At 36.0% G+C, this 12910-nt stretch overlaps 2 protein-coding genes, 1 non-coding gene and 1 pseudogene across 5 annotated transcripts; 2 read left to right on the forward strand and 2 right to left on the reverse strand.

Moving 5' to 3' along the window:
• Window positions 1-393: 393 nt before the first annotated feature.
• On the reverse strand, window positions 394-5840 carry LOC112723066 (cullin-1-like; annotated as a pseudogene).
• A 335-nt stretch (window positions 5841-6175) lies between these two features.
• On the reverse strand, window positions 6176-7321 carry LOC112722032 (uncharacterized). Its single transcript, XM_025773018.1, has one exon. The coding sequence runs from the start codon at window positions 7319-7321 to the stop codon at window positions 6176-6178; it is 1146 nt and encodes a 381-aa protein (XP_025628803.1).
• Window positions 7322-7440: 119 nt separating this feature from the next.
• On the forward strand, window positions 7441-7513 carry TRNAF-GAA (transfer RNA phenylalanine (anticodon GAA)). Its single transcript has one exon. It is a non-coding gene; the product is annotated as a tRNA-Phe (tRNA).
• Window positions 7458-10169, forward strand: LOC112723067 (COMPASS-like H3K4 histone methylase component WDR5A). Of its 3 annotated transcripts, none has more exons than XM_025774301.3 (3): window positions 7458-7754; window positions 8114-8998; window positions 9537-10169. In XM_025774301.3, the coding sequence occupies exons 2-3, from the start codon at window positions 8327-8329 to the stop codon at window positions 9828-9830; spliced, it is 966 nt and encodes a 321-aa protein (XP_025630086.1). In that variant the 5' UTR covers window positions 7458-7754; window positions 8114-8326; the 3' UTR covers window positions 9831-10169. The 3 variants fall into 3 exon arrangements, with proteins under 3 accessions (XP_025630086.1, XP_025630085.1, XP_025630087.1); XM_025774300.3 differs by having other exon boundaries at window positions 7465-7754; window positions 8171-8998; XM_025774302.3 differs by having other exon boundaries at window positions 7548-7754; window positions 8280-8998.
• Window positions 10170-12910: the final 2741 nt, after the last annotated feature.

Raw genomic sequence — 12910 nt, forward strand, 5'->3', positions numbered from 1 at the left:
TAACATCATCCAAAAAGTATTCATGTTTTAAAATTCATGTTTGACAAAAAAATGTTCAAACACAAACCACATAGACATTAATCTGATTTTAATAAAAAATAATTTTACAAGAAGTACATTCATACTAACATTCCTTTGCAAATTTTAATCCAGACATACTAAGCTTTGCATCCATAACTTCTTGTTGGGATCATCCCAAAGTCTTAAGGATATATGACACGCAAAGGGTAAAATATGTTTTTTCTTCCTAATGTTTGTGATTTTCTTTAAGAATATCTCTAACGTTTAATTTCATTCGATTTTGTTCCTAACATTTTTTATTTGGGTCAAAACTATTCCTAATTGTTAACCCAACCTAAAATTTGAGAGAAAATTTAAAAAGTACTGAGATAGTTTTGACACAAATAAAATACGTTGAGGGCAAAAATTAAATAAAATTAAACGTAAAGGATATTTAAAAAAATTGCAAACGTGAAGTTTAAAAAAACATACTTTACCTTACAAATAAATATACAAGAACAAAGAAAACTAAGCAGGTGGAGCATGAGCTTCCCCGGGTCGAAATCCTGAACAACCAGACCAGCTTCAGTTTCCTCTGCCTGTAGAGATTTGCATTTAACAGGATAAGGAAAACAGGCAATAGACAAAATAAACTCAACCAGTAACAAGCAAAACCAAAATATAACAAGTTCAGTAACAGACCCTTTTGGTACTAGCTGCATCTTCAGCCTGCTTAACCAATACCATACCTTCACTGATAACATGCTGGAAAATGTTACAAGAAAAAGTTTTATAAGCAAGTTAGCAAGAAAAGCCCAATTTTGATTGGCATAGTGATAGATTCACTACCACCAACCTGCTTAAATATACTGGAAACAGGATCTAAGCCTTCGGTATCTTAGAAGATAGCCTGAACATCCGTGACAGATCTTCAACCTACACATTTAAGGAAAAATATGACAACATTATACTCACATTAAATTACTAGAAGAAAAATCGTAACCATAACAAGTTAGTAGAATTTCAAGAGTACCTTGTCATCTCTAAGCAAAGCATGACATCCAGAGTGCTCTTTCTGGAGGAGTTGGTTTGCATACACGAATAGCAGCTCATGTTGAACTTTCTAGAACGATATTCCAAGAAGTAAAAAATAAAACCAAGAGAAATGTTCAGAAACTACAATATGTGAAGGCCACGTTTTATACTGTGATTGCATCAAAATTAAACTATTTTTGTCACCACCCCACTCTTTCTTTTAGTTGCCTGGCAATACTACACTCAACATGGGTGAAGAGCACATTGCTGAAATAGCATGAAAAAGGCCCAAGAATAAACCTCTAACAACTTTGGCTCGCCACTGGAGTGCAAATAATGAGCAACCCTATCTTTCTCCCATTTTAAGCACTCCTCAGCCTGTTATAAAAGACATAACAACAAATGCAGATCAGGCAGTAATGTAAATGAGAAATCAAGTTACTGCAAGGACAACTGAGAAACCACACCTTGAGCATGTAATCAGAACAAGAATCTTCTAGGATCCAATTAGAAGCCTTCTGAGAGTAATAAGCAGAACTGTCTTTAAGCATTGCAGTTTCAAAATCATTCTCATAGTGATCCATTCGCCCCATCCCAATTCCAACAAATATATCTAATACATTCTTTAATAAAGCCCGATCAATATGCATTCCTTCACGTTCTTGATCAATCTTTAAACAGATAAGGGTTAGTTATCTAAATTTGTAAGCACCGAAAATCTAGCATAAGGAAGAAAAACCTACAAGAAAAATAACTGCATCTCTAACTTTCACATTTAGCTCCTTGTAAACCTGTAAATAATAAACACAAAATTTATTACTTTAGGTAAAAATGGAATGGCAATAATAGGAAAAACGTCTAATATATAGTAGCACTACAGAACTTGTCTATATTGGTAACATGTAGAAGAGTAGCTAATTGAAAGAATTAACATAACACTATGTAAGGTTCGTCGTAACATTACCAAATCACAGAAGCAAGTTAAGCCAACTTCACTAAGGCGTGGGAGTGACCTCCAGGCAATAAAGTGGCGATCCAAAAAATGAAAGAAACGAGAAAGCCACCTAACCATAATTTTATGGTTTGCCCACCTCTTTACAAGTTCTATCAACATAAATTCATCATGCTTCTCTCTCAAAGAAGGTAGTACCTGAACCAAAGGGGAAAGAAGTTACTTATTTGAAAAGAAGCACGAAAAAAAAAAATTAATACAAGATACAACCATCATAAATACTGAAATCATGTGGACATATTTACAGTTAAAATGTCAGGTTTTACACCCCATCCATCAAAAAAAGGAAACTCAATCACACTATAAAATATATCACCTATTTTGATGAAAGATTAGTAGGTTACACAACAAAACGAACAAAATCACTATAAAATATATCACCTTCTGAATTGCATCGATACTAGTGCATTTTGAGCTGGAAGCTCAGGCAACTACACTAATCCAAATAAAAATCCTTACCTCATACACCCCCTACCAAATATACACACCCATCTTGATGACGAGAGGACGAACTAATGGTATTTTTGTTTACACTGGCCTCAAGAAAAATAAGTAAACCGATTTCTTGTTCAGTTTATTAAATTTTAAGACTTTAGCATTTACCTTATAATGAGTTACATTGATAGGTTAAACTAGTTACCAATTACAGACAGACCTTACATTCCCCTTTCCGCTCTCATTGATCAACCAAACAAGAGGTAAGAAAAAATTATTTTTCCAATCCATCTCTTTGGTTCCATATCTTTTTAATATTGTGAAATTTAAGCATTAACTTCATTCCATGTATTTCCTTCTTTGCAAAGCTTTCACTCGTCTCTCTAGCCTAGTATATATCATCCTCTGTATTTTCCCACTGCAGCATCACTTCCGCTACCTACAACTTGTTCTTGGGCAAGATACGTGAGCATATGCCAGTCAATGGCATCCTCTCACTCTCAGCTTATTACCCTCCATTATCTGACTATAATATGTGATTTGTATTGTGGCTGCTGTAGCCAAAGCATTTGTCACCCAGGTTTGCTTCCTATAAGCAATAACAATGACCAAATCACTTACTCTTAGAACTACCATGAGACCTATGTCTACATGATACAAATTCTCCATCAGTCCCTGGAGATTTAGAGTTTAGACAGAGAGTAAACCATTAAATTATGCTGGTGATCACAATCAATAGTTCAATACCAATATACAGCACCTACTCACCTACCTAACCCTTATAAGCAATTAATGATGACCAACCGGAAACAATCTCAAATGACAATGTATACAGTTATACTCACCGTTGATTGGATGTACTCTTCAAATACCTCCTTGTACTTGTCATAGAGTTGTTGGGAATAGTCATGAGGAGGCCTTTGGGTGCACATGTTATAGATGGTTCTGCATATCATTATACAAGAATGGTAAAAATAAGTGTTTTGTTGGATTAGCTTTTCTTGTTAAAAAAAAAATAATTCTTTCTTTTTGAACAAAATACTTTTATTAAGTTTTAAACATGTTAAGATACATCTTAAAAAAAAAGTTTGGATTTATGCCAAGCAGATCTACCATTGAAGCGATATACCTATTAAGAAGGATGATGGAGAGGTATCGTAGTAATAAAAGGGATCTACATATGGTGTTTATTGATTTGGAAAAAGCGTATGATAGGGTACCAAGGGAGGTCTTATGGAAGGTTTTAGAAAAGAAGAGAGTAAGGATCGCATATATTCGGGCAATTAAAGACATGTATGATGGGGCCACAACTAGTGTGAAGACCCAAGGTGGTGTGACAGAAGAATTCCCTATTGGTATAGGATTACACCAGGGATCATCCTTAAGTCCATACCTTTTCACATTAGTCTTGGAAGTACTCACAGAGCACATCCAAGAGCCTGTGCCATGGTGCATGCTTTTTGCCGATGATATCGTCCTTATGGGAGAGTCAAGGGAAGACCTAAATAAGAAGTTGGAGTTATGGAGAGAAGCTCTAGAAGTGTATGGTCTGCGCATAAGCCGTAGCAAGACGGAATATATGGAATGTAAGTTCAGTCTGAGAAGGGAAAACCCCAATATAGAGGTGAAGATTGGAGAAAACACCCTACGAAAAATTAAAAGTTTTAAGTATTTTGGGTGCATCATACAGGACAATGGAGAAATTGAACAGGATGTAAATCATAAGATCCAAGCAGGTTGGTCAAAATGGCGGAGTGCATCTGGTTTTATATGCGACTAAAAAGTGCCTTTAAAACTTAAAGGTAAATTCTATCGCACCGCTATAAGACCGGCTATGCTGTATGGTACGGAGTGTTGGGCGACGAAAGAGGAGCACGAACATAAGCTGAGTGTGGCAGAGATGAAGATGTTGAGATGGATGAGTGGTCATACGTGATTGGATAAAATAAGGAATGAAGATATAAGAGAGAGAGTTGGAGTAGCACCCATTGTGAAAAAGATGGTTGAATCGCGTCTCAGGTGGTTTGGACATGTGAGAAGAAGACCGATAGAACATCCAGTCAGGAGGGTGGATGAGATGGAAGATGGACAAAAGGCGAAAGGCAGAGGAAGACCTAAGAAGACTATCCATGAGGTGGTCAAACGATACCTACATGTAAACGGTCTCTCTGTAGACATGATACATGACAGAGCACAATGGCGTCGTTTGATTCATGTAGCCGACCCCACTTAGTGGGACAAGGCTTTGTTGTTGTTGTTGTTTCCCAAAAATATCCTTTACCATAATTAATAATTACAACTTATATTAAATCCTAATTTTCCCTCCAAATCCTAATTTCGCCTTCGAATCTTAATTTCCCTCCACATCTTTATTTATATTTTCCCTCAAAGTATTCTACACTCATCATCATTTAAATTTAGGACAAAAGAACTTTCTAAAGTACCTTCAATCTCATACAGAAAAAAAGTTGCTTTCATAATTTTCCATACACAAATGGTTCACTTGCTCTTCTTCAACATCACGTATCTTCTTTTTCATGAATTTTTTTTTAAGTTTCAGTTTAAAAATAGGGTCTTTTTATTGTTTTAAATGTCCAAGGGCTATGCATTTTTCTACTTTTTTTTTATTAGCCATTTGAAATAAATACACAGAGCCAAATCCACCATGGATGAAATTGAAAAAAGTGAAAGATATGCATAAAGAAGAGGGAATAGATGGTTTACGTGTAAAGCATCAGGTAGTCATCGGAGCTGAAGTAAGGTTCAGGCAAGCCTTCTTCTAGAATTATCTTGAGCTTGGTGATGCCCTGCTGAATGAAATCCCATCCCTGCTCCAGGTGGATGATCCTCCGCTCACTCGTCCACATGAAGATGAAGATGGCAAGCTGCGAATCTGAAACAAAACCTGCAAAGAACAAATGCTGAGGGCAATTGCTCAATGAAATTCCATTTGGTATTAAATAGAAAGAGCAAACCTTGATATGAAGGAAGAAGTTAAAGAAAGAAGAGAAGAGTAACTCCGACAGGGGCCCTGTCGGAGTCACAGGGCACACACTCACAACACTCACCTTGACATTAAGCAGAGTTGACTTAAGTCTTTGATTTATATCCACACACCATATTACAAGACTCAGAGTTGACTAAAATCTTTGGACATTGATTTGTATCCACACACCATATTGCAAGGAAACACCTACGCTCAATAACTTCTTAGCTACCACCTGCCAGGTTTGAAATTTCTATAAATATGTTCCTATATGTTTTTACTTTTTTGAGGGGGGAGGGGCGTAGGGGCCATGTCAATTTACTATGGCTGAAACAAACAGCTTGCTCAGGTTTTGTACAGGCAAATTTTGTTAGGAATTCAAACAACATTCAATTCCATAATTCCTTCAATATATGAACCAGTCCACTTCTTCGAACAAGAATACACTACAAAACCAACAAACAAGCATGGTGCACAAAGTTATCTCTGAGCACAAAACCATTTATACCCCTTGATCAATTACTTATGAACAATCAAGTAACTGATTCAGGTGAGATCTATGAGTAAAATCTAAAATGCTATCAGCCAAGCAAATGAGACGGTTCAATCAAATTAGTAGAAATCCAATCATAGACTAAAGTAACATGAAGAAACAAAAGATTGCTTAACACAAAATTTGGCATCAAAAGTTGACTAACTCAAAAATGCTAACATCCTCCCTGATATAGTGTTAATAGGCGAGACCTATCTTTCTCCTCAAAACATGTGACACACTTCTTTAGGAACAGCTTCTCAGTCAAAGAAAATGGTGTGATTATGCTAGCATTCTTCTTCATCAAACCATTGGAGAGAAGATATTTGACAACCTTAGCTCTAGGAATAAGCCTCTTCTCCAAACTGTAACCAAAAAGAACCGGTCTAATGCGAAGCGCCGAAGAATCCCAGCCGAGATTACTGATCCAAAAGCTCATCACTGCATTGAGTTTGTCCTCGGAACGTAGCATAAACTGAGGGTGCCTCCTATAGGCCTCTGAAAAATCTTGTTCGGACCAGCCCCATTTCTTAAGGACATGAACTTTAGCATCCCATCGGGACTTAGTTACGGCCCTTTTGGTCAGCAACACCACACTGAAATAAGACTGTGAAGGATCAAACCCCAATTGCTTCACTTCCTCAACTGTTTTCTTCAAATCAGCAGAGGACAGCACAGAAGGCCTAGTTCTAAGCAAATGGTGAATGTTGGCATTGGTCAACCCTTCATCAAGCAGCATTTTCACATTTTGAGGCACACGAACATCAGCAATGGATGATGGGCATCCAGTTAGATAAGCAATGGCTTTAAGATCAGAGGGACAGAACCTCCTTACCAATTCGTACAAGGATACTATATAGTTAAGGCTTCGAAGCAGGAAGTTGGGACTCTTTGTGGTCATGAGTACAATGTCAGAGGGAGAAGCACCTTTGGATGCCAAAAATTGAAACTTTGGCAAGATCGCTTTGGTGGGGTCATATGTGAGTACCACGGGAATCTTGCACATGATGGTGGCTATTTGGGAGGGGGAGAAACCGTGGGCTTTGAAGAAGGAGATGACGGAATCTGGCTTGACGGGGGTGTCAAAGCGAACGCGCTTGTTTGCTCTGAGAGCGTCTTCATGGGAGAAGCCGCACTTGGTGGTGAGGTAGGAGATAGTGAAAGAGTGGTGGTCATCGGAAGTGGAGGTGGTTGAGTGGCGGCGTGCTTCTGGCCGAAGAAGAAGAAGGTAAGATTTTGTGGATGGAGATGGAAGAGGGGGGTTGTGGCTGAGGAAGAAGAGAAGAGCTCTTGTAAGAGAGTGATGCTTTGAGTGAAACATGAAAACAGAGATTGTGTGCGGCAGCTCCGTGGTGAGGTTCGTGTATTTTAAATAGAAGCTTAATTTTATTTATATTATGCATTGTATTATTATTTATTGTTATTTAAAAAATATCAAATGCGGGGATAGCTCAGTTGGGAGAGCGTCAGACTGAAGATCTGAAGGTTGCGTGTTCGATTCACGCTCACCGCATATTTTTATTTCTGGCATTCAGAACGGCGTTTTCAGAAAAAAGATCAAGGGTTTCTGAATTGAGAAACCAGTTTCTCCCCCTTTCAGGCTTTCCCTTTCCCTCACGCAGAACTCTTCCCCATTCTTCCTTGAAAACCCTAGCCTCCATTGCGCCGCCGTTGGTCTCACCGTCGCCGCCTGCTTCGTCGCCCCTGTCGTCAGTCGCTCTCCCTCAAAACTATGGTCACTGCCCTCGCCGAAGGTAATGCCTCGGATGCTCAATCAGTGCTCGGTGCTTTTTCTTGGTTGATTGGCTCTGCTCACTGCTTGATGATAAATTTTAACTCTGTTACTGGCTTGTTCTTGCTTGTTTTGGGTTGATTAACTCTGTTACTAGCTTACTGATTGATGATAAATTATTACTGGCTTGTTCTTGCTTTTTTTTTTTTTTCCCTTTCCTGTCGTTAGATTTTGTTAAAGTTTTTTTATGATAAATTTTGTGCTCATTGCCTAAAGGAATACTTGTAATTTAATCACAAAATGTAACAAATTGTGTATTGAAATGAACTCGCATAATCATTGTCTTACTGACATTTTTGTAACTATGTTTTACTGTTTTAGCTCCCAGAAACCAGGCAATTATCATTTCCGTCTGTGTTAATATACCTTTGAATACAGGGAAACACTGAATGATATGTGATTGATCGCTACTACGTCAACTTGAAAGTAAAATGTTGTTAATTTCACTTTATGCTTAATACCAACACGCCTCACTCTTAGAAAACAGAACCCTCAAGTTTTTATTAGAGGAACAATCCACACACGGAGAGTAAAATGACGACGGAGCCATCGGAATCGTTCAAGCCATACACCCTGTCACAAACCCTAACCGGCCACAAGCGCGCCATCTCCGCCGTCAAGTTCTCCTCCAATGGCCGTCTCCTGGCATCGTCGTCAGCGGACAAGACCCTCCGCACTTACGCCTTCACCAACTCAGACTCTGAGTCCGGCAGCCGCACTCTGTCGCCGATGCAGGAGTATGAGGGCCATGAGCAGGGCGTCTCCGATCTGGCCTTCTCCTCAGACTCCCGATTCTTGGTCTCCGCCTCCGACGACAAGACCCTCCGCCTCTGGGACGTACCCACCGGCTCCCTCATCAAAACCCTCCATGGCCACACCAACTACGTCTTCTGTGTTAACTTCAACCCCCAATCGAACATCATTGTTTCTGGTTCCTTCGATGAGACTGTTAGGGTTTGGGACGTTAAGTCCGGTAAGTGTCTTAAGGTCCTTCCAGCACATTCTGACCCTGTCACCGCCGTCGATTTCAACCGCGACGGTTCTCTTATTGTTTCTAGTAGCTACGATGGGCTCTGTAGGATTTGGGATGCCTCCACTGGCCACTGTATGAAGACTCTCATTGACGATGAGAACCCTCCTGTTTCCTTTGTCAAGTTCTCCCCTAATGGCAAGTTCATCCTCGTTGGCACTTTGGACAACACTCTGGTAATTTTCAATTCTGTTCAATCTTTTATTATTTTCGTCAAGATTGTAGAAGAATAGTGTTAGTTTTGATCTTGAATGCCATTGGTGTTTTCAATTTCAGAATTTTCAGCCTGAACTTTTCTAGAATATGCTTGTCTATTATTGATTAATTGTAGTATGCATATTTGGTCTTAGGAAGAAAAAGCATATATAAAGTTTAACTAGTTTTTTGGGACTTGAGGAATGATGAATGAGATGTTAAATACTTATGTTTAACTAGTGAATGCACTCATTACTCTAGTCTTTCAAAATTCTAATGGATTGCTTATCATGATAAGTTTCTCTAATGGCTTCTACCTTGTTGCTAAGATATATATATATATATATTTTGTGTAATGGTGTGCAACAAACTTATTAGTTTTTCTTTTTATTTTTCTTCTTCTTAATTGCGGACTAGGTACTAGCCAATGTGCCTTGGATGTTAGCTCCGTTGGCAAAAACTGACTTGTTCAGTTTATTAATCTTTTTTGTGCTTCATTCAATTCTTCTCTCCCTGCAGAGGCTTTGGAACTATTCTACTGGCAAGTTTCTGAAGACATACACCGGTCATGTTAACTCAAAATATTGCCTTTCATCCACATTTTCTATAACAAATGGGAAGTATGTTGTTGGTGGCTCAGAAGATAATTGTATATACTTGTGGGAACTGCAAACAAGGAAAATAGTGCAGAAATTGGAAGGCCATTCTGATACTGTTGTATCCGTCTCGTGTCACCCGATGGAGAACATGATCGCTTCCGGTGCTCTTGGCAATGACAAAACTGTGAAGATCTGGACCCAACAGAAAGACTAATCTTGTGATGACGACTTAAGGCTAATCGTTCAATGGATTAGTGAAAGTTGAGTTTAGGAGAAAGTGACTTGTGATGAAACCCTTAGGTCATGTGGCAGATGAGGAACTTGGTCATTTTTGCAGTTGAGTTCACTATTGTATTAAAGAATGATTTCATTTCAAGTTTCAACCATTGTATCGTCGCGGAAGTCACTCTTTAAGGGTAATTTGGATGGTAGGTTCACTTAGTTTGGGTGTCCCTGTAATCTTCTTGTTTGGTAAATATGGAAGTTAGATAGGCAAAACCTCTATGTCTACCCCTAATGGATTAATCCCACGGCATTAGCCACCATTAACTCATTAAGGTTCTTGCAACTTGCTCTTCTGGTGGTGGCAACATGAAGAGAAATTAAAAGCTGTTTATCCTACTTTATTAGACGTGGGATGACCTATTTAATTGGGATTATTATGTATGATTCAGTTTTTAGAAAATTTCAACAAAAAAAAGTGTGTGGGTAAATAAATAAATAAAAATCAAGTTTTCTAAGTTTTACTTCACAATACATTTAACTAAATAGATGTATCTAAGTCAATTGTGATATCTATCGGTTTGAAAATGAAACAAACATGATACATATACTGTGGCTAAAATGTGCCATTTATAATAGCTTCCATACATTGGTTCTTTATGGTCCAGAATAGGTTTTATTTGATTTTTTTTTCTTTTTTTATAATGAAAACATACATACCAAAGCTAAAATCAGTCACAACCTCACTCTCTTTACCTCAAAATATTTTATATTGTATATTTGTTTTTGTCATGTGCATGTTTTTTTTTTAATGGAAGTGCATGTTTGATATTATCGTTTTTGTTTCTTCCATTACAAATTTCATATTGATATCATTATATCAAAGAAATCTGTTTATGTCTTTTATGTTTTTGGACCTTATGTTTATCTTTAAAGTAAATGACAAATAGGTCCCTAATTTTTTATATCAAAGATAAATAAGTTATCGACTAATTAAAAATACAAAAACATCGTTCACTTTCTAAAATGCAAGACATCTAAGTCTCTCTAAGAACTTATTTATTCTTATATATTTTGAATGAAAAAAATTAAAAATTTCGTATTTTAAAAAGTTAGAAAGGTTTTTATTTGTTCAATTAATCAGAAATTTATGTCTTTTAATTAAAAAATTAACGACTTATTTTTTTTTTTCTTATTTTTATGTCTTTTGTGTAAAGACTAAAGAGAAAGAGAATAGATGGTGTTGGAGGTAGTGATATAAACAAACCGTTCTCTGCATGGATGCCTACCAATGAATGGAGTGGGCCTATTGTTGATTGTACTCCTCTGAAAATTACTACGACTTTTCTTTAGCTGCCAAACCTAACCAAGTTTTGCACAATCATAATGACTACGTTTACATGTCAAAATGTACCATTTATTTTTCTAGTGTACTAACATAAAAGCTTAACTAAGAAAATACTTGTCCAATTTTAAAACCAAGAAATTTATTTAAATGCATTAAACATTAGTGAAAAATAAATAAATTTCAAATAACTCATCATGAAGTAAAAAGAAAAAAGAGTTTGGAGGTACAAAATTTTATACATTAACAGAGTAAAAACAACTTCATATTGTTATCCAATAAGTTTTAAAAAATTGCCACATCTTAATAGATAATTACCACTTCTATTATCACTTGGCAATCTGGCGTGATTTTATAATATTTTGAATTTCATTACTTGAACATGTATAGTTTATGTAAAAGTTAATCTCCATTATGTTTTTTAATTATATAATTCATTATATACGTTTTTCACTCATTAAGTAAAATAGGAGTAAATTTTGATACAATATATCAAATTTAATTATTCTGCAAAATTTCATTTTCCATTTTTTATAAATATAGTAAGCCATATATATTACAATAATATGCTTCTTTTTATTAGGGACGCTGTATTATTATTATTATTGTTATTATTATTATTATTATTATTTGACGTGTTATTTATTTTTCTTCAAAGAAGGGCGCGATGTGGAAAGAGTAAAGACTAAAGGAAGAGTGGAAGACTGAGTTCAAGCGTTCAACCATGTGACTTTTGTATTAAAATTTTATTAACAGAGGAGCGAATTTCCATGAAGAGTATTATCAATTTTTTTTTATGAGTAATGTTATATTTTTAATTTTTTTTATGAATTAAATTTAACTAAATAAAATTTAGAATAATAATTATCATAATTAATTTTTATTATATTAAATCAATTTAGTTAAATTTAATTAACAAAAGGATTTGGATAATGTATAGACTATTTAAATAATGGGTATAAAAAGTAAGTATAATGATCTATGAAGCACGGACACTTTGCTGAGTTGCCGTGTCCGCGTGTCGGACACATTTCGGACACGACACTCACCGACACTCGTCCGACACGCGTGTCTGCTGTGTCCAAACCGTGTCTCAATAAAAAATAAAAATTCTTCTCCGGACACACTTGGACACACCTAAATACCATCACGTGTCGGCGTGTCCGGTCTTATTCTTAATATATATTGTTAAAATAAATTTAGATATAGTATATATTATTATTTATTAAAATAAAAAATATTTTAAATACTTGATATAATTAAAATAAGACATTAAAAATAATTAAAAAAATTAATTTATATTTTAATATCAATAAAATATTAAAATATTATTACAGTTTATCTAAAAAATACTTTATATTTTATACGTATGCGTGTCCCCGTGTCATGTAAGATTTAAAATTCGCGTGTCGGCGTGTCCCGTGTCGTGTCGTGTCCCGTGTCCGTGTCAGTGTCCGTGCATCATAGATAATGATTGATGATAATATTATTGTGTAGTTTTTTTAGACGTTTGTCCGCGTTATTAACCCAAAAAAAAAAGGTATACTTAAAGTAATTTTTCTAAAATTCTCATTAAGATATATACAACTCAAAAGCAGTATACTAACAATGTAAGGATTATTTTATTTTATGCAACTAAATTTTCCTATATAATAATTTTTTAAATAATAAGCGTGAGCATTAAATATTGGAACGGAGTAATTATGAAATTTGTTCCTTGAAATATT

This window comes from Arachis hypogaea, chromosome 11 (assembly GCF_003086295.3).
Source record: "Arachis hypogaea cultivar Tifrunner chromosome 11, arahy.Tifrunner.gnm2.J5K5, whole genome shotgun sequence".
NCBI lineage: Eukaryota > Viridiplantae > Streptophyta > Magnoliopsida > Fabales > Fabaceae > Arachis > Arachis hypogaea.

What these genes read in the sequence shown, in the direction of transcription:
- LOC112723067 (XM_025774301.3), top strand. Translation starts at nt 8,327, where the DNA reads ATGACGACGGAGCCATCGGAATCGTTCAAGCCATACACCCTGTCACAA. An exon ending in GCACTTTGGACAACACTCTG is followed by an intron (nt 8,999 to 9,536) that starts GTAATTTTCAAT and finishes CTCTCCCTGCAG; the next exon opens with AGGCTTTGGAACTATTCTAC.
- LOC112722032 (XM_025773018.1), bottom strand. Translation starts at nt 7,321, where the DNA reads ATGTTTCACTCAAAGCATCACTCTCTTACAAGAGCTCTTCTCTTCTTC.